The sequence below is a fragment of the Triturus cristatus genome, chromosome 9, assembly GCF_964204655.1.
Source record: "Triturus cristatus chromosome 9, aTriCri1.1, whole genome shotgun sequence".
NCBI classification, from domain to species: Eukaryota; Metazoa; Chordata; class Amphibia; order Caudata; family Salamandridae; genus Triturus; species Triturus cristatus.
Genome location: NC_140592.1, coordinates 954,981,340 through 955,002,542, shown reverse-complemented (window position 1 = coordinate 955,002,542; position 21,203 = coordinate 954,981,340). Strand labels below are relative to the sequence as shown.

Below are 21,203 nucleotides of genomic sequence, written 5' to 3'. Positions count from 1 at the left end.
ATAGCTGTTTTGGCTGGAATGAATTAAAGCTGCCGAATGTCATTGACTTGGGTCAGACAGTAGGTACACTACTAGAACACTAATACAAAACAGGCCGTGCTGAGCTACTCACTTCTGCATGATGACCAAATGATTGCACTTTAATGAAGGGATGTGTAAGTTATTGAGGCAATAGTTAGCATTCCTATACACTTGGTTTAACAATGTCATCTGAGGCAGAATCCTGGTAGGAGGTCTTTAATGCAGGCCTGCTTCCAATTCTCCTTGCCTTTGGTATGTTTTCTGGACACTCCTACAATAAACTGCTCGACACCTTTAGATAATATACATTTCAAGGACGCGCCTGAGCTGTCAGCTTGTTGGTGCTGATTTTACACGGGTTCATCAAGCCCCATGATGTTTGTTGATTGGCGTAGTATCCTATCAATTACTGTGCCATTTCCTGATTATTTTATATGCTGGAGGCTTTTTTTGAGCTGGAGGAGTGCACCTTTGCTTTAGCACCGGAGGCACTCTGCCACAGATTACAAGTGGTGTGGTGAATTGGTATAAGTGTGATAACTCCTGTTACTACATGTTGGGGCAGGAATATCAATGGCATGGTTTACAGTAATGTTCCCCAACAGCAAGAATCTAGTGTCCTGGTTTTTTATATTTGACCCAAGCCTCACACAAATCTAGTGTGCCTGCCCTTTGACATGAATGAGGTCCTAGGCATGTCCTGTGAAGTGTTGTGGGGTTAACCTGTTGAGTAATGGTGCCAGCGAACTGTGCTTTGTGAATTTATAGTTATGGACTTTTTTGCATACTGGCCCACTCATGTAAAGTTCCACTTCTATTCGCTAACCCAGATCCTAGTGCTAATATCCCAAGTGTATGTTTTGCGTTTTTATTTGTGGGCAGTGTGGTACATCAATTTTCTGTATGAGTTAGCCAGAGTAATGGAGGCCTGTGGGTTTGATTCTAGAAGCCCATTGCCTGTTCCTGTGCACATGAGAGAGGTGAGGTATTTTCCCAGCGTGTGTTTCTGACATTGCTGAAGTTGGAGACAGAAGACTCTACAGAGAGAAAAGAAGAGGCAACGCTCCTTTTAGTAATTCGATTAATAATAATAATAATAATAATAATAATAATAATAGCACTTGTAAAGTGCATGGTTATACCAACTGGTGTGTCCCCGCGCTAAGGCAAAACCCTACAGGGAAGGAGGACAAAGTAAAGGACCTAAACCTGGAGCAGCCATGTTTTCAGTTTTTTCCGGAAGAGAGCCTCCGAAGATTCCGAGCTGAGAGAAAGAGGAAGAGCATTCCAATTTTTGGCTGCCAAATAGCTGAAAGATCTCGCCCCCATTCTGGTTTTTTTTACTTTAAGGACTTTGACCAGATAGGTCCTGGTTGATCTGAGATGGCTTGTGGGATTATACAGAGTGAGCAAGCCATGCAGATAGCTCGGACCTTTGCCCTGTAAGCTACAGTGGATAATGCATAAAGCTTTAAAAAGGACTCTTTTCGCAACCGACAGCCACTGCAGGTCGTCAAGAGCCTTTCCCATAGAAGCTCACCTGGGCAGCTTCAGAACTAGGCGGGCTGCCACATTCTGGATATTTTGTAGCCTATGAAGACATTTTTTAGTTACTCCTAAGTAAAGAGCATTTATATAGTCCAGTTGAGATGTCAACAAGGCGTGGACCAGGGTTTTCCCAGCCAGGGTAGGAAGAATGTCCAGAGTTTTCTGCAACATTCTCAGAATTTCGAAGCATTTCCCTGCCACCTTACGGGTCTTTGCCTCAAGCAAGAGATTAGAGTCGAACCATATTCCTAGGTTTTTGACCTGTTTACTTGGAGTAGGGGTCGGGCCCAATATCTGCGGCCACCATACCGATGACCAAATGGAGGGGGATTTCCCCACCACCAAAGTCTCCGTTTTACTGCCATTCAATTTAAGGCAGTTGTCTGTCATCCAGGAGGCCAAGCAAATTAGGTCTTTGCCGAGAGGATGTACTGGTTAGTCTTCCTCTGTCATTGCCATTTGGTAAATGGTGGAGGTGATGGATGTGACTGCATAATCCTGTTGTTATAATGGAAGGGATCTCTCTATATTAGACCAGCTTTTCGGCACATCCATGACCTCTGCTCAATGTGGCTGTTGAAAGCCAGATGCAGAAAGCTCACATCTCTTTGCATCTTTTTTGTGCATGCTCCAGGCTTGAGACTACGCTGCTATGAGAAGCATCAATCTACACAGAGGCTGTGTCTGGAAGGACACTTGAAAGAAGAAACTCCCTGAATTGGTTTCAAAAGTGCGGACAGAGAATCCACTTCTTCAGTTTGCTTTGAGTCTATAAATGTTTGAGCAACTGACCCACTTGCTGCTCCAGGTCCATGTTCTATTTGGCCAAGGCAAGGAGTGCTCTTCAAAGTACTCAAAGAAATGCTGTGCAATCAGAGCTTGTGTTTCCTGACAGTCAGTTTCCCAGAAGTGAGGGGACATCACCTGACATCTTGCCTGATGTAGTAAGCTGTTCCTCTGAGCCTAAATATTTGGCACAGCCCGGCTGCTAAGAGAGGGAACGAGCCTGCCAACCCTGCAGTAGGTGTGGTTTCCATGGTAAGCCAGAAACAGCTTCCCCCCCCCCACCCACCCATGTACTTCACCACAGAGCTGATGAGTGAAACACTCTGGGACTAAGAAAATGAAATATTTGAGGAAATTAATAGCTTCACTGGAAGAACTTCAACTTTGCACAGATGGACCACGCTGACGGGAATACACTGGAAGGGCTACTAAGTTGTGTTTCACTAGAAACACACAGCTGAGTGCTATGGATGAGTGCCGGTCCAGTTTTGAGTAGAGCAGCAATGAGGCTGTTTTGCATAAAAGGGTTCCTGAGGCCCATGACTAGGCAACAGAGGGAGATGAACTTTTCAGTAAAACTCTGTTTGATGAATAGTTAAGAAGACACTACATTTTAAAACTTATGCTGCAATCACGGTTGACACTCCATACCTACTGTGCTCTAACGTAGAGCTCATGAAGAGTGAAATACATGTGTCTGGGTCTAATAAAATGAAATACCGAAAGGAATTAACTATTATGAAGCTTTACTTCAATGGAAGAGCTGCAACTTTGCAAAGATGGAGCATACTGAACAGAATGCAACGGAAGGGCTACTGAGTCGTGTTTGACTCAAAACCCACAGCTGAAGGCTATTGGGGATGGTCAGTCATGTTGTGAATGTAGTAACATGGATGCTGACACCAGTCTTTGGCTACTAGAACCGGAAGACAGAGGAGAACAACCTGCATGAACTCAGGAGAGTTGGCATGGTCTCACCGTATAAACAGGTCCATGTGGGGACCAAAACAATAATTTGTGCCTAAATGGCCAGTATTGGTGCATCAAACAGTTGAGCCTGAGTAGATTGGTCATTCCATCAAAGAACTGTGTCAAGCGGACTGTGTCACTGCATCGAACAACTTTATCTGAGCAGATTGTGCTCTGCATTAAGAAGCAATGCCAGAGGCAGCCTGTCCCTCATCAGAGACTGCTCCTGAGGTAAACCAAGCTGCTGTGATCTCTGAACCCCACACACCAAACCCTGTATCTCACCGAGCCTAGAAGCAGGTTCATCAAAAGTCAGATGCCTACGTCATCACCAGAAACCCGCATGCCTGGAAGGACTCTAGGCAGCGGCCTCCAATGTTACCTGCTGTGGCCTATGTCCAAACACAGGAAGAAACCCCAGCCAGTGCATCTCCTATCCGGAGAGGGAGCAAGAAGGACACATGCTCTAGGTCCCTGCCAGCCACCCAAGCAGGACTGAAACAAGTCCACTGTGGTGACACCTGTAACATGGAGATTGTTTGAAATAAGTGAGCACACAACTTCTTCAGAGGAGGGGTAATCTGCACCTAAGCCCTAATACCTTCCTGTTGGAGGGAGGACCACCGAGGAGTCGGAGGGACTACTCCGGCCCTTCCTACCGCCAAATTATAGCCGAGCGCCGCTGAGAAGCCTCCTAGGGGAGGTTCTTCTCCTATAATCGTACTAGGCTCAGTAACACCACCACACAGGACTCTGTATCAGTTGCTTATCTTGGTTCTTTATATAAACAAGGAGCACGGTCAATCTGTACAGTGGGATCGAGAGATCCAGTAAGAGTCTCAATGTCTCGAAAGGAATAGGGTAGCGGGACAGTCTCAGTACCAACCAGGTACGGGGGAGTGGTCTCTGCGCCAGACCTTGGATGCTGTCTCAGAGCAGCTCGGATGTGGAGAGCCGCGACGGCGTCAGCAGGGCTCGGGTGGTAGTTCCGCTTGGGTCGAGCCGCGACACGGTCAGCTGGGCTCTGATGGCAAGTTCACCAAGGTCGGGCCGCGACGGCGTCAGCAGGGCCCCAAAGGTTCGTGAAGGTCTTGTAAGCACGATGGAGCCGCGACGTCGTCAGCAGGGCTCAACAGGTAGTTTCAGGCAGAGTCTTTCTCCGTAGGGTCAGCCGCGATCCGATCAGCAGGGCTCTTGACTCCAGGATACAACTGTCCTCTTGTTGTCGAGTCGCCCCAGATATAGGTCGTGAGCCCTTTGATGTCCGGACCCTTGCGCCCAGGAGGGCGGAGAGGCCAGGTAGGGCGCGGCCAGACGCCCAGCAGGAGAGGCGCCAGGCCCCAGAGAGCTGTGGGGCGGCCGCACCTAGGTGTGGAAGGACGGTTGGGGGTCCCATTGATACGGCCCTCCGCCGGGAGTGGAAAGGGCTCACGTGGTATCCCCCGGGCCGGGGGTGGGCGCCTCGATGTCGGGCCTCGCTGGGACCGAGGTCGGGTAGAGCAGGGTCACGGAGGTGGTCACGTGGGGTGACGTGTAGTCCAAGATGGAGGAGCCCCGAGGTGCATGGGACCTCGTGCAGCTGAGCGAGGGGGAACAGGACCACGCCACGAGGCCGGCTCCAACACGCGTCCCCCCCAGCTGAAGGCAAGGAGAGTCACCCATCTCCTTGGGGGTTCTCCTCGCCGAGGCGGAAGAATCGGGACAGGCCGTCAGCATTGGCGTGGTTGTTGCCGGGCCGGTGCTCCACGGTGAAGTCCATCCCTTGCAACGAGATGGACCATCGCAACAGTTTGGGGTTCTCGCCCCGCATTTGCATGAGCCACCGCAAGGGTCGGTGGTCAGTCTGGACCCTGAAGTGGGTGCCGAAAAGGTAGGGCCGGAGCTTCTTGAGAGCCCATACCACAGCGAAGGCCTCCCGCTCGATGGTGCTCCACCTCTGTTCTCGTGGCAGCAGTCGGCGGCTGATAAAGGCCACAGGTCGGTCGAGGCCCTCGGCGTCCATCTGGGAGAGGACCGCCCCAACCCCGTACTCGGATGCGTCGGTCTGCACCACAAATTCCTTGCTGTAGTCAGGGGCCTGTAGCACCGGGGCAGCACACATGGCTGCCTTGAGGGCTTCAAAAGCGGTCTGGCAGCGGGGCGTCCAGTGCACCACCTTGGGCTGTTTCTTGGAAGTGAGCTCCGTAAGGGGGCCCACAATGCTGCCATAATCCTTAATAAATCGCCGGTAGTAGCCTGTGAGGCCTAAGAAGGCCCGGACAGCGGTCTGGGTTGCGGGGGGCTCCCACGCCCGGATGGCATCGACCTTCAACTGGAGGGGCGCTACCTGGCCACTCCCCACCTGGTGGCCCAGATAGGTCACAGATCCTTGACCGATCTGGCATTTGCTGGCCTTAATTGTGAGCCCGGCCCTTTGGAGAGCGGCCAGGACTTTGCCGAGGTGTCCCAAGTGTGCGGCCCAATGGTCGCTGAAGACTGCAATGTCGTCGAGGTAGGCCGCGCTGAAGGTTTCTAGCCCGGCCAGGACCTTGTTTACCAGCCTCTGAAAGGTTGCTGGGGCGTTCTTCATACCGAAGGGCATCACCCGAAAGTGGTAGTGCCCATCGGGGGTGGAAAAGGCGGATCGTTCCTGGGCGCCGGGAGTGAGCTTGATCTGCCAGTACCCAGCGGTGAGATCGAAGGTGCTTAGGTAGCGGGCGGCCCCCAAGCGATCGATCAGCTCGTCTGCCCGGGGCAGGGGGTGGGCGTCGGTCTTGGTGACTGCGTTCAGGCCCCGGTAGTCTACACAAAATCGGAGTTCCGGAGAAGTACCGGGGGCGGCGGCCTTCGGCACCAAGACCACCGGGCTGGCCCACGGGCTGTCGGAGGGCTCAATGACTCCGAGGGCGAGCATCTTGGCGACCTCGGTCTGTATGCAGGCCCGGACTCGGTCGGGTACCCTGTAGGCGCGATGTCGCACAGGGGGGCTGTCCCCGGTATTCACGTCGTGTATGCACCAGGGGGTCACCCCGGGCGTGAGAGAGAAGAGGGCAGCGAAGGGTTGCAGCAGCCTCCGGCAGTCATGGCGCTGTTCCGGGGTCAGCGTGTCGGAGAGGTGGACTCCCTCTAAGGAACCGTCTTGGCTCGAGGACCCCAGGAGGTCGGGCAGGGGCTCGGAGTCGCTTTCGCCCCCATCATCAGTAGCCAGCAGCAGGCTTAGTTCAGTTCGGGCAAAGTGGGGCTTGAGCCGGTTGGCGTGCAGGACTCGGAGGGGGTTCCTCGGGGACTCCATGTCGACTAGGTAGGTGACGGGGCTCTTCCTCTCAACCACCTTGAAGGGCCCGGTCCACTTGTCCTGCAGGGCGCAGGGGTCCACGGGTGACATGACCCAGACTTGCTGGCCTGGCTCGAACTCGATGGTCGAGGCGTTTGCGTCATACCAGCGCTTCATGTCTTCTTGGCTGGCTTCGAGGTTGGCTTCTGCCAGGGCCCGGAACTTCCGAGTCTGGTTCCGCAGGGTCAGGAGGTACCGGTAGACGTCGGGGGGGGCATCTTGGACGTTCGCCTCCCAGCCCTCCTTGACCAGGCTGAGGGGCCCTCGGACGGGGTGCCCATACAACAGTTCGAAGGGGCTGAAGCCCAGGGATTTCTGCGGTACCTCTCGATAGGCGAACAGGAGGCAGGGCAGCAGGACATCCCACCTCCTCCGCAGGGGCTCTTCCAGCCCTTGGATCATCCCTTTTAGGGTCCTGTTGAACCGCTCGACCAGTCCGTTCCCCTGGGGGTGGTAAGGGGTAGTGAATCTGTAGGTGACCCCACATTGTTGCCAGAGGGATTTCATGTACTTTGAAATAAAGTTCGTACCCCTGTCGCTCACCACTTCTCGGGGGAACCCCACCCTGGAGAAGATGCCCATCAGGGCCCGGCCCACCACTGGAGCTGTCACAGTGCGGAGTGGGATGGCCCCCGGGTATCGGGTGGCGTGGTCGACCAGTACCAGGATGAAGCGGTGTCCTAGGGCGGTTCAAGGGTCGAGGGGCCCCACGATGTCGATCCCCACTCGTTCGAACGGGGTGTGGACGGCTGGAAATGGTTGGAGGGGGGCTTTAACTCGACCCCCAGTCTTCCCGCTAGCCTGGCAGGTCTGGCAGGACCGGCAGTGGTGGTCCACGTCTCTCCGCATTCGGGGCCAATAGAAATGGGTCACTAGACGGCTGTAAGTCTTGTCCCTCCCGAGGTGTCCGGCGAGGGGCACGTCATGCGCCAGGTTCAGGAGGAACTCCCGGAACCGGAGGGGAACCACCAACACCCGGCCGGCTCCCAGCTCGGCGACTTTCTGCTCGCTGAATAGTAAGTCATTGTCCCAATAGACCCAGTGGGTTCCCGTGGGGTCCCCCGAGGCCTGGGCGGCTGCTTGCTGTCGGGCCCCCTCGAGGGACGGGCAGGCCTTCTGTTCCTGCTGGAACTGTTCGCGGGTGGGGCCCCCATCGTGGCGCCACTGAGCCAGCTCGGGGATCTTGCTGAGGGAGGCGGCCTCGTCGGGAGACAGTTCGGACGGCCCGGCCTCATCGTCGGGTTCCTCCGTGCTGGAGGGGTGTGATAGTTCTGGGCCCGTAGGCTGGTCGGTGGCCGCGGCAGCGGCGGGTTGGGCGGTCATGGACCGGGTGGTGGCGCAGGCCCACTCAGGCAGCCCTAGCATCCCCAGATGCTCTCGGCGCTCCACCTGTGCCCAGGGGGAGCTCTCTAGGTCATTCCCCAGGAGGCAGTCCACGGGGGCGTCGTCGCGGACAGTCACTTTTAGGGTGCCGGACACTCCTCCCCACTCGAAGGGGATCCTGGCCATCCGGCACATACTTTCGGTGTTGTCCGCGGTCCGGACCGGGCATAGGACATGTGGCAGGATTTGTTCGGGGGTCACCAGGTGGCAGCGGACAGCAGTCACGCTAGCCCCAGTGTCCCGGAGGGCTTCGGCCCGTTGTCCGTTGATGGTGACCCACTGCTGGTACTTCTGGGTGTTGCTCGGGATGGCCGCTCGGGGCACCATTTCTCGGGAGCCTAGGCAGACGAGCGACATGGCAGCTGGTTCCCACTCGGGGGACCCGTCCTCGCGGTTTTCCTCCTCTTCTTCTCCTTCCCCCAGGGCAGCGGCGGCTATTTGTCGGGGAGGGGGCCCAGCGGTCCCGTTTCGTCGGTTCACGGGGCAGGCCGGGTCGCTCGCATAGTGGCCGGTCTGCTGGCAGCCGAAGCAGGTCACTGGTGGTCGGGGTCCTGGCCGGCCGATGGGGGTCCCCCTTCGGCCCAGGGTCGGGGACGTGTGGTTGGCGGCTTGGCCTCGTGGCGGGCTTCTGGGCGGTCCGGTCGGGAAGTCTCGGCTGCGGTGGGACCCCCCTCCTCCGCCCCGCAGGCGAGGGGGTCCCGTGGTACTCCGTTGGTAGTCCCCCATGGGGTTCCGGGGGACCCTGGTGTTGACCCATCGGTCTGCTTCGGCGGCGAGCTTCCGGGGCTCGGTCAACTTACTGTCCAGGAGGTGTTGCCTTAGTTCTACAAAGCAGTTGTTGGCGAGGTGCTCCCAGACAATGAGGTCGAACAGCTCATTGTACGAGGTGACCTTGCTCCCTTTTATCCACCCTTCAAAAGCCCGGCTGAAGAAGTCCACGTACTCGACCCAGGTGGTACCGGGGAGCTTCTTGCAGTCCCGGAAGCGCTGCCGGTACATCTCGGCTGATAGTCCGTAGCGGGTGAGTAGGGCTTCCTTCATGTGATCGTAGGAGGTCATCACTGCGTCGGGGAGCTGCAGCAGGGTATCACGGCCCTCGCTGAGGAACCTCCCCCATAGGCCTGCACCCCAATCTTTCCGGGGTACCCGATGGGAGATCATGGCTACCTCGTAGGCTCGGAACCACTGCTGGATGTCGTCGTTCTTGTAGTACTCTTTGACGACATCCTTGGGGATATGAACCTTTGGCTCGGTCAGTGGCAGGGCGTCCCGGGCCCCAGGGGTGCTGGTCTCCCCCGTTTTGGATTTCAGTTCGATTTCTTTGAGGCTCCTCTCGTGCTCGAGGGTTAGCCGTCTCTCTTCGAGCTCCCGATGCCGTTTCTTCTCCTCGATGTCCTCTTGCAGCCGTAGTTGCTCCAGGGCTATCTTCTTCTCCGCTAGCTGGAGCTCGCCATCCAGCCGGAGTCGTGCGAGGTCCATTTCGTGTGCCCGGACCCTCTCCCGTTCTCGTATTTCTTCGTGGGATAGGCGGGCTTCGGGGATGCCTTGCCCCCCATCTGTCGGGGTCGTGGTCGGCAGGTTTTCGTCCCGGGCCGAGGTCCCTTCGGTGCGGGGTGGAGTGGCCTCGGCTTCGGCCCAGGCTTTCAGGGCTTTCTGCATTTCTTCCTTGGTGCCCAATCCTGTGGTTGGGATCCCTTTGTCTTTGCAGAATTGTTTTAGTTCTTTGTGGGTGTATTCCTCCAGTTTTTCCAGCTGGAAGGTTGCGGCCACGGTTGCTTCTTGTCCGTCCATGGTTAGGTAGTGGGTGCGTTACTTGCTTGTACGATTGCGTCTGGCTCGGATCCCGTCGCTGGCCACCAAATGTTGGAGGGAGGACCACCGGGGAGTCGGAGGGACTACTCCGGCCCTTCCTACCGCCAAATTATAGCCGAGCGCCGCTGAGAAGCCTCCTAGGGGAGGTTCTTCTCCTATAATCATACTAGGCTCAGTAACACCACCACACAGGACTCTGTATCAGTTGCTTATCTTGGTTCTTTATATAAACAAGGAGCACGGTCAATCTGTACAGTGGGATCGAGAGATCCAGTAAGAGTCTCAATGTCTCGAAAGGAATAGGGTAGCGGGACAGTCTCAGTACCAACCAGGTATGGGGGAGGGGTCTCTGCGCCAGACCTTGGATGCTGTCTCAGAGCAGCTCGGACGTGGAGAGCCGCGACGGCGTCAGCAGGGCTCGGGTGGTAGTTCCGCTTGGGTCGAGCCGCGACACGGTCAGCTGGGCTCTGATGGCAAGTTCACCAAGGTCGGGCCGCGACGGCGTCAGCAGGGCCCCAAAGGTTCGTGAAGGTCTTGTAAGCACGATGGAGCCGCGACGTCGTCAGCAGGGCTCAACAGGTAGTTTCAGGCAGAGTCTTTCTCCGTAGGGTCAGCCGCGATCTGATCAGCAGGGCTCTTGACTCCAGGATACAACTGTCCTCTTGTTGTCGAGTCGCCCCAGATATAGGTCGTGAGCCCTTTGATGTCCGGACCCTTGCGCCCAGGAGGGCGGAGAGGCCGGGTAGGGCGCGGCCAGACGCCCAGCAGGAGAGGCGCCAGGCCCCAGAGAGCTGTGGGGCGGCCGCACCTAGGTGTGGAAGGACGGTTGGGGGTCCCATCGATACGGCCCTCCGCCGGGAGTGGAAAGGGCTCACGTGGTATCCCCCGGGCCGGGGGTGGGCGCCTCGATGTCGGGCCTCGCTGGGACCGAGGTCGGGTAGAGCAGGGTCACGGAGGTGGTCACGTGGGGTGACGTGTAGTCCAAGATGGAGGAGCCCCGAGGTGCATGGGACCTCGTGCAGCTGAGCGAGGGGGAACAGGACCACGCCACGAGGCCGGCTCCAACACTTCCCTAGAAAGCTCCAACCCAGAATGGTAGAGACCTGCCTAATTATACAAAGGAGGGACACTCTGTAGTGGAAAAGAGGGGGATCGGGACCCAAGGCACAGTAGCCAAAGTGTTGGTAAAGTAATGTACCTGCAGCCTGTTCTGTGAAGTATTAAGTTATACATGTGCACTAAAGTACTTTTCTTTACTGTAGTAAAGCAGTGGGTTGGACAACTAGTTTTTTGTACTGCTGGGAGATTGTTGAATTCTGAACTTCTGCACCCCCACACTACCTCTCTGAAAATTCTGTGACTGCTTGTCATCACTACCACTGAGAGTCAAGTGCTTAAGAGGTTGTCTTTGACCCCGTTTTGAAGAGCCATTGTGTGATGGACCTGGAACATGAGAGGCAAATGACCCCAGGCCCCACGGCTGAGGCCTCATAGCTACTGCTTGCACCATCACACCCTGAATTGATGTAGGACATTAGACATATCAAAATGATGAGAATTGCTGTAGATTGCTGTAAAAAATGAGAATTGCTGTAATTACCACAGCTGCAAAAATGAGTTGTAAACATCAGCACATGCAGAATTTGAGGTACTTGGCACTGAATTCTGCATGATATTCCACATTATGATATCTGATAAATACCTCAACCTTCAGTATCTGCATTTTCAGGTATGGTGAATACCTCATCTCGCTCCATCCTTTTAATAGGTGGGGATCTTGTATGCTCATTCACTGGACAGTTCAAAGGGCAGCTCAAGATATAACCCTATGAACAATACTTTTAGCAATGTTATGTAATGTGCTAAAAGTCTTTGTTTGAGATAAGCTGAGATAAGCTGTCTTCCTAATATCCAGCCCTGGGGTATACATGTGTGTGTGTACAAGCGGAGATCAGAGAGGAGCATATGGTAGATAAAATTTCACTATTTTTGTATTCAAATCCATGGTCTCTCTTTTTTCCTTAACTGGCGTGAAATGGAATGTATAGAAGAATATTAAACCCCATTTATATGAATGCAGTAAAAAATCAGACTCCTCTTTTCCTCACCCTTCCAAATAAGACAAGATGTTTCAGTTGAAAAAGAACGAATGCTGCTACCACAGGATTTTCCTTACCCTTATTACTTAACCATTTTCCTGAACCAAGCAACCGATGATAACCTGATTGGTTTTTCCACATTTTGTGTTCAATCTTGGGATAAGCTCAATTCTCTTGGGAATGAGAGGATTCCAATGGAATATTCCACCCCTTTGGATAAACGCTTAGTAAGTTATTTTAATGGCTACTGACATTTTTCAAGGGCTTCTTCCAGAGCTCTAATGGAAGACTTGGGTTTTTCTCTAGACTGACCCTGATGGAATGTCCATTGATGCTTGTAACCTCTTAGTCCACCAAGGAACAGCATGCACCAGTAGCCAAGACATCATACTTAGGAAGATAAGTGAACATTTTCAGGGCACAACCCTTTTATTGCTATGTTACAAGTGGTCATTGTGTGCCTACCCAAGCTCTACATAAGAAAGCAGTTTTCTTTGTCACCCGTTGTGTTGTTTATTTACTCGTGCTTCCCTATCACTGCTGAAGGCTAACCTCTTGCTGGGCCTACTACCAAACAGGGAGCAATGGCTACTTAACTGCTATTGTTCTCTCTTTGTATTGAGTATCAATGAATAATGTTGACAACACCTGTTTTTTGTGACACTCTGCTCTCATTCTTGTAGTCCCTTAGACCATGGTATACAAAAATCATTTATTGTCCAAGGGTTTGAGTCTTGTTTGTAGGTTAGGATAGCATTCCTTCACACATGCTGAACCCAAATTTCAAAACTATAATCTATATCATGACGTCGATTTTAGGGCCATCTGTCTCTCCTACGATCACTCATGTTTTGCTGCATCAATGATGCAGTAACTTGCTTGTTTTGTTTTGGATCTGGGTTACTCCCCAGCCATAAAATTATTGCCAAGATGTGATGCTTAGGGATAGACTGAAAAGAGTCTCATTGTGTACTCCTTTGTTTGTTTCTTTACCAATTACCTATGGTAAATGACTAGTAATAAACTACAATCCAGCAGGAGACATGATGTTACACAGCTTGGATAACTTATGTCACCTCTGCTGCACATTCAGATTCCTTCCTGTGTGGTGCTGACCTAATGCTGCTGACCTGGTGCAGTGGTCTCTTAGCTGGGGTTAGATGTGGTTTCAACCTACAAGTCAAGGTCTCAGTGAGTACAGAAGTGGGGGTCCCTTTGTTAATCCCATTCCAGGTAACATCCTTTACCCCGCAGTTTTTACAACGATCAGCAATTACAATGAAGTCAGTACCCCGCATGCGACGTTACATTGCGTTATTTTACCATGCAAGTCGTTACAACGACTTGCTGTAGGGGTATGTTGTTGGACTAGTGTTGGATTTTCACGTCCAACCACTTCCCTACTGTTGCATAGATTGGAGTTGGAATAGTAATTTGTACTATTCCGAAGTCCATCGCCCCTTAAAGCAAGTTGTTGTAATGTCTTGTGTGGTAAAGTAGCGCATCGTATCACTGCACATGGGGTACTGACTGTCTTGTAAAGGCGTGTGGGGTAAATGCCTGCAGGGTTCTGTCTTACAACCTCATATTCCTCTTCTTATCCCTCTTCTTTCCTACCCAGTGTAGAAAACCTTAGGGGGCATGAAGAGGGAGGCTCCTACAGCATCTCCCTAGTTTTCAAGTGTTGCTGCAATTCTGCAAGCGCCACTTCTCCATTTCTTAGTCTACCTCTTATTTCAACCATTTTCTTGATCTGGCACCCTTTTCCCATGCTGTAAGGTTTTTGTATTTTTACCATTGGTAAGTCCTTGGTGTTTAGCCTTCAAGGCCTGTGCCTCTCCGACCACTAAAAATGTGCCACACTTTCCCAGAATCCAGCCCCAGACACAGGAACAGTCTGCTCTCTCAGCCTTCCGAAAGCTATTTAAGAACCACACCCCCGTTTGCCAACACCTGCACGACTTGACATAAACATAAAGCATTGACACACAAAGAAATCAGGGGGTTAATTAGTGTGTGGTGGACATGATACTCTGCCACAAACGTGGGGGAGTACCCTGTCTGCCAAACCATTAGTTCACCCGACAAATTTTGAGTCAGACGAACCATCATGTTCCCACCAGCAAAGTCCACCAGCGAAGTCCCAGTTGACTCCTTAGACAACCTTAGACTGATGAGCCCACAGACATCAGACATCCGCCGTCAGCCTAAGTACCTCAGACTATACACCCTAACTAGGGTGAATGTTCTGATGGACTCTGTTACCTTCAATAACCAATCAAGCGAGAGGCACAATCAATGGAGTTTATCTCACATCTCTTCAACTTCCATGGTCATTTGTATGTGCAAAACCCTTGGAGGCTGAAGGTACTCTGCCCAATTACCCTTTTGGGATCAAATGTAGCATTTAAAACACTTTAATTGAGGGGTACCTATTTTTTAACATACCAAAACAAAAAATGCAGAGTTATCATGAATCGAAAATGTGACCCAAAGGAAACAATAACATATTGCAAAATACATGTTCTTCTGTTTTCACAGAGAAATAAAAAGAGATGGGTGATAAACAGTCTTGACTGTTCCCCTTGGCTTGAGAGGATATTGATGGACTTTTTGATGCATACTAGGCAGGGACACCTGATATAAAACGAGGGAGCAGTATGCCAGTCCCTGTTTTTTTAACACAACCCCTATTTTTGTAAATTTTTCCTGTTCAGGACCGCCAGGAAAAGCCAGTGGGTTCCGGGAAAAATACTCCCAGAATGTCACGGCCATTCGTTTTTGTTGTGTTTCAAATACAAACTGACACTTTGGGGGTTTGAGTTCAGAAAAACAAAAATTTGCTGGGAGTCCCCATGGAACATGGCGCACTCAGCAAACTTACAGTGCCTCCAGAGTAGCTGCCATGGCTGCCCAGGCAAGAGGAGATCTCGAAATATGGCGGGCTGTAGTCCAGCAGGGCAACAAAATAGACGCCTCTGCTGCCAAAGCGGAATGGAGTACAACCTGTCAAAATCGAAATGACCCCTGGGTAATTATATTAATGTCTTTACCAAACTAACATAACATATAACAGAACATACAAAAGAATGTACATAATGTTTAACTTAAAATAACGTAACATAACATCAAATTCTATTTTCATTGTGTGGTTTTAACTTGATTTGTTTACTCTATATTTTACCGGGGTTTTTCAGTTGTCTATTAAGTAATTTTTCCATTCGTCTTGTAACAGAAATTAATATTGATTAATGTTGTGAGGTTCAGTGCTTGTATCTCTATCAGGATTTAGCACAGAGGGAATATCCCACCGTTTTTCTTCATTGTTGATCCAAACTAATTCCTTCTAAATTAGTCTGGGTTGAGTATGTCCAGCACTGCATGTCATTCCATGGTGAGTACTAACCTTTTTCATAACTTTTCTGTTCTGGGATTTGTGGTATTTGAAGATCACCCAGAAGGAGGCTAGAGTACTTGTGTGTAAACAACCTATATTGGATAGGAAAAAATTAAAGCTGTACTTCACCTAATTAACCCCCCACCTAGAAGTATGTGGAGCACTAAAGTCATTTTAAGATCACACTAAAAGTCCTTCTATGTCTCCAAAAGTCACATAGAAATCATTCGAACTCCCATTCTAGGCTTTAGTGCATGCATCAAAAGTAAAGAAATGTTGGATTATTAATGCAAAATCAAGCATGACCTATAACCTTTAACCTCAACCTAAGCTCCGGTTTTCAAACGTCAATATGTTGGGCATCAGGACAGTGGATGGAAGGTTGAGGTTGAAGGCCCCGGATATAATGCATGCATCCTGGTTGGTCGTCAATCCTTGGGAGGACATACCGGTGGCATCAGAGGATTCAGACGTCACTGGAGCAATCAGGGAGGCTGTGGCTCCGGCGATGGCATCCTTCAACACTGAGGAGACACTGGACTCCCTCTTGGGGAGACGGGACGGGAGAGCTGAGGAGGAGGAGGGGGAGACAAGAAGGAGGCTTCATTTAAACCACTCTTCAGATTGGTGAAGGAATGGATGAATGAAGGAATGGCTGAACCCATGTATGGTGTGTTGAATGCCAGAGCCTCCCTGGGCAGGATGAGGTAGATGATGTGGTATTGGACATTACATTTCATAAATGAACTTCCTATGTTAAATGATAAAGCATACAAATGAGTACAAAATCCTCATTAGGAATATAAAACAATGACTGGAACAGCTGAAAACAGTAAGACTTAAATACAAAGAATTCTGTCAAGGTGATTTCTACGGCCATCAAAAATACACAGATGAGGGAAGAGCTGAGGAACTACAGCAAAAGAAACAATTTGCGAGTTCATGAAACAACCCAGGCACCCTTCTTCCCATGAGAGTGACATGGAGGGAAATGTTTGATATATCTTTGATATACTAGAGCGGTGTGACAACTTCAGGTCTTCATGCCATACGGAGGTCTTACATCAAAAATGCATATTTTCTAACACAATACGCGTATCCAACATATAGACAAAGTTAATTCAAATTAAATTTGTACTTCAAAATTGACCCTGATAGAGCGCAAGGTGTTCAGAGATTGATACTTTTCCCTCAAAGTAAAAGAACCAGATAGGGAAAGGAATCCCCATGTTAGAAGATGCCAAACAGGAGTAGGATAGAAATGTGATTATCAGCGTATGAGTCGTGCTAATTTATTATATCTTATGTTTGGGATGAAAAAAGTTGAGCAGTGGTTGCAAAAAGGTCATTCAAATAATTTTGGACAATAATAATTTCTACTGCTGGCTATGCAATAGATAGATCTTCCCACTTTTTTTGAAAAACTTGCTGTCAATTTAATATTTGTTGTTATTGCTCTTTTCATCTCCTAACTCTCAAAACAGGTCTATAGTACTACCCTCATGGGTCTGAAACCTAATCAAATGATTGCATTGCAGGTATTGAGCATTTGACCTTCGAATTCTATGCAAATGAATCAATAGGCTTATTGTATTTCATAAATACATAAAACTCAAGAAAATACATACAAATGGCAATAAAAGAAAACAAATCATTGTGTTCTGTTCAGTACTGGATCAAAGACTACCCGAAGCGCCTTTGTTTATTAATTGGCATTGCCTTAGAACAGGGCAGTGCCCTGAAAAGAGTTTCAGCAGAAACAATGTGCAAAATGTGGCTTTTGGTATTGATTCTTACACTAGTTGCTTGGCTTCCTGGTGCTGGGCGCTCAGAAGTTGCTTTGAGTGTGGAGAAAGTACTTGGCCATGAAGAGGGACTTCTATCTCTGTCACCCCATTACCAGCTCACCTTGATAGTTCCTCTACTTGCAGGCTCTGTCCTAAAACCATCATCTACTCCATAACATATCCCTGACTTTCACCCTCCAGTCCTCCCTCAAATTCCTGCTCATTCTTCAATAAATACATTTCTGAACCTAATTTCTGTTTTTTTACTAAAGTACTCAGTGCTGCTCCCTTGCTGAAGCCCTGTTCCTGCTGCTCTCCTCTGCCATATGCCTCTCTCTGTAATGGACTCTCTTGCCCTCCTGCTCTAGCAGAAGGGTTGGCATCCTTTCACCCTTTATGAAGTTCAAGCTCAAGTTTTCTCAACATAACTTCCAGTAGCAGTCTTCCAGTGAATCCCCCCTCAAAAAACTATAGACAAACATGCAAAGGATAATGGAAAAAAACACAAAACAAAGAATATACAGCATGAATAAAATGCTTTATGATTCATTAATGGCTTACAACTGGTCATAAAAGCTCCTATTCTAGATTAATTTCTTGTGGCAATTTGTGGATATTGCGGTACAATGTACCAAGCCCTGTAATCACACCATGCTGGTGCCATGATTAGTGCTCTTGACACAAGTAGCGGCTGGCACAGGTAACAGCAGTGGGGCAGGGCAGGTTAGGGGGAAGTGGACAGACAACAGGATAGGGAAAGTAAAATGTTTAAGAAATAAAACCACTTGACTTGCGCTCACTGCATCGGTGACTCGACGATGCGGCAAGCGCAAGGTAAGTGGTTTTATTATTTTTTTTATTTTATTTTCTCTACCCCGTCATCTGTCAACTTCCGCCCCCACCCTCCCCCGCCCCTCCGCCCCACTGCTGTTACCTGTGCCGCCAGCGCTTGCTCAACACACTGACAAAAATGTCTGATCTCAGAGCGCTTGTGCCTTTCGACAATGGGTAAAAGGTCATTCATGTTCACGGTCCATCACAGAGTGCTGTGGAACAACTCTGTTATCCCTTTACATAAAAGACTGATGTATGTATGAATATGGTATTTCTATTGCACGAACCTAGCCAAAAGGCAGTGCAGCCCTGTACAGGGGTCAAAGCCAAGTATCACATCAATCAGTTATTTAAAGATGGCTGATTTGACGATTAGACTGTACCAAGTTGTGTTTTTTTATATTGTTTACTACCCTGTTCATATGGCTTATCTATAGATCAAAAGAGCATGTTTATATATGTAAGAGATGTGCTACCTTGTTCAGAGCATCTCTCTCTATAATGCCTAACCAACTATTTTTTTATTTAAGTGTCTGATTTCTGGACTGGTGATGCAGTGAGATGTAGTGGTCTTTCAAGAGATGCATATTCAACTCGCCCCTAAATGAAAGCACCCTTGGGGCAGTCCTGATGGATACAGGTATGCTGTTCCAGTTACTGGGTGCACAGATGGATCTGTCTGCTGTCTTGTTTCTTCTTCTTAGTACGCAGGCTAATGGTGTCCTGGCTGCGGGAATGCCGAGAACCCCCAGAGGTGGCTAACATGTCTGCAAGAAAAGCAGGGGTGCTGGTCATGATGGCTTTGGAAATGATGCAGCTGTTTTTCAAAATTACCTGAAGTTTGGATAAATCAGCTATGTGCCTCACCATGCATCAGCAAATTGAGGGGAAAACTATTATGGATGAACAGAAAAAAAGGTATTTAACATATCACTATATATACTGATGAACCTGTTGTTTGGCAAGCTGGAAAGTAAATCCTACCACCCACAGAGAGTCCCTGTGCAGCAATGCCTCCACTGCCTATGTCTACACATGGAGATTCATTTCCAGAGGGAGATGAATCCCTCTGCCAGTACATTATTTTTTCCTGCTCTCCCACCTCCTCAGAACAGCTGAAGTCTACTGACCCCCAAGTAAGGCACATCAACCTGTCCCACTGTCCGCCTCTCTCCCTCCCTCCTTCGTGACTGCCCATTACCTACCCCCTGCTCACGCCCAGTCCCTTGTTACCCCTCTCCAGGGCTGTCTGTTAAATTCCCTCTCCTGGTGCAAGCATGACTCGATGGGGAGCTGCATGAGCCCGGGTCAGAAGAGAAGAGACAGGCCCACCACAGGAGCAGCAGCAGTAGTCATTCAAAAGGGTGAATAAAAAAAGTTTCTGCACAGTGTGTGTGCATAAGTGTATATGTGTTTCTCTGCATGCGTGTTTCCATTTCTGCTTGCATGCAAGTATATGTTTGCATGTCTGTGTGTTCCAGCATATGTCTGTGCATGTGTGTGTGAGAGAGTGTGCGTGTGCATGAACGTGTGTGGGTGAGGAGCAAGTGTTTTGCACCCCCGGCACATCAATTTCTGGAACTGGCGCAATGGTGGGAACCCCTGGAAACATGCTGGCCCTGGCACAATAGTGGTCATTCTTGTAAAAAGGGAGCCCTAGCTCAACGGTGCTAATCCTCCGCATTCTGTGCGTGGCAGTTCAGTGGCAATCCTGGCACCATGCTGACCCTGATACAACTGAGATACTCCCTGGCAATATGATGGTCCTGGGGCAATGATGATAATCTCTTGCAAAATGCTGGCCCTGGCACAATGGTAATAATTCCTTGAAAAAGGCTGGCTGAAGAACAATGGTAGTAATCCCTGGCAAAATGCTGGCCCTGGCACAATGGTAGTAATTCCTTGTAAAATGCTGGCTGTGGCACAATGGTGTTAATCCCTGGCAAAATGATGTCCCTGGCGCAATGGCGTGCACAATGATGGCCCTGGCGCAATGACGCGCAAAATGCTGGCCCTGGCACATTGGTGGTAATACAGAGCCTCATGCCGGGCCAGGCACAGGAGTTGAGCTTTCTGGATGTACACCGGTCATGGCACAGTGATAGTAAACAAGGTCATCATGCTTGTCCTGGAACAATGCTGGTAATCCCTGGCAACATGCTGGTGCTAGTACAAAGGTGGCAAGCCCCTGCAACAGGCTCACTGTGGCACAACGGTGGTAATCCCTGACATACTGTGGGCAGCCATGGGACAATGGTACCAAGGCACACATGTAAATCATTGTGAATACATCATGGTGTACGCAGAAACCGTGCAAATGAATAGATGTAAAAAATAGATGTGTACATGCTTATCCAGCTTCTGCAAAATCCTAGAAGAATGTGTCTGCCATTGCCTGGGTTTTGGGGAGAGGGTGGGACAAGGTGACAGCTGTTTATATGTTGAAAAGACAAGTACCCTAAACCGGCATTCCACTTTCAGGTGCTTTCCAAATATCCAAAATGCATTGTGACCAGTTTATTGATCTATGTTCATATTACAAAATACATTGGGTAGCCCACATTCCATAGAAAAACCTACGTTTCTTTGGTATTGCCACACTCCAGACATTCAAGTCAACATTTCCTTGGTTGGAGTTTCAGGATGCATTTTTGTCCATTTCAGAAATGCACCAAAATATTAAGCAAATGTGTTTAAAAATGAAAATATCTCCATATCTTTCATTATATATTTCATTATATCTTCTGGATGCAATGAGAGATGTGTGCAGGACTTTAACACACACACAAACACACACACACACACAGATATATATCGGTGAGCAAGGCTGAGTGAAGCCGAAACGTTTTCGATGGTGGCCTGACATTAAAGTTCTCAAGTATTTACACGTGGGGTTGTCATTATTTTGGTGAAGGAGAGGTTAATATATATATATATATATATCAATGAAGGCACCGACACAAACAGATTGTTTGTGTGGGTGCACAAAGAAACCAAAGGAAAACACGTGTTTGGGCAAACTACAGCCTCTCCAACAAAAGGATTGGTTATTATAATTTAATTTAATTTAAAATAATTAACTTGATAGCAAATAATTAAATGTTGTATTGGTAAGAGATAATATAAGGTTAGGGACAAGAAAATTGATTTGAAATGTAGTTAATTAAAATAAATTATTATAATTGAATATTTTAAATAGGTTATAATTTGAGTTAGTTTATCAATAGGATTGCAGTACATTATTGTATTTTAAA

The 21,203-nt window shown here is 49.4% G+C and overlaps 1 protein-coding gene across 4 annotated transcripts in view; it reads right to left on the bottom strand.

The window, feature by feature from the left end:
• KCNK10 (potassium two pore domain channel subfamily K member 10) overlaps positions 1 to 21,203 on the bottom strand; it is a 375,826-nt gene that overhangs the window by 292,185 nt on the left and 62,438 nt on the right. For 2 of the 4 annotated variants that reach the window (XM_085626582.1, XM_085626581.1), the window contains exon 2: positions 15,778 to 15,897. The exons of the other annotated variants lie outside the window; for them this stretch is intronic. In XM_085626582.1, coding sequence (XP_085482708.1) covers positions 15,778 to 15,897 — 120 coding nt within the window. The remainder of the gene's footprint in view (positions 1 to 15,777; positions 15,898 to 21,203) is intronic. 4 annotated transcript variants of the gene reach the window in all.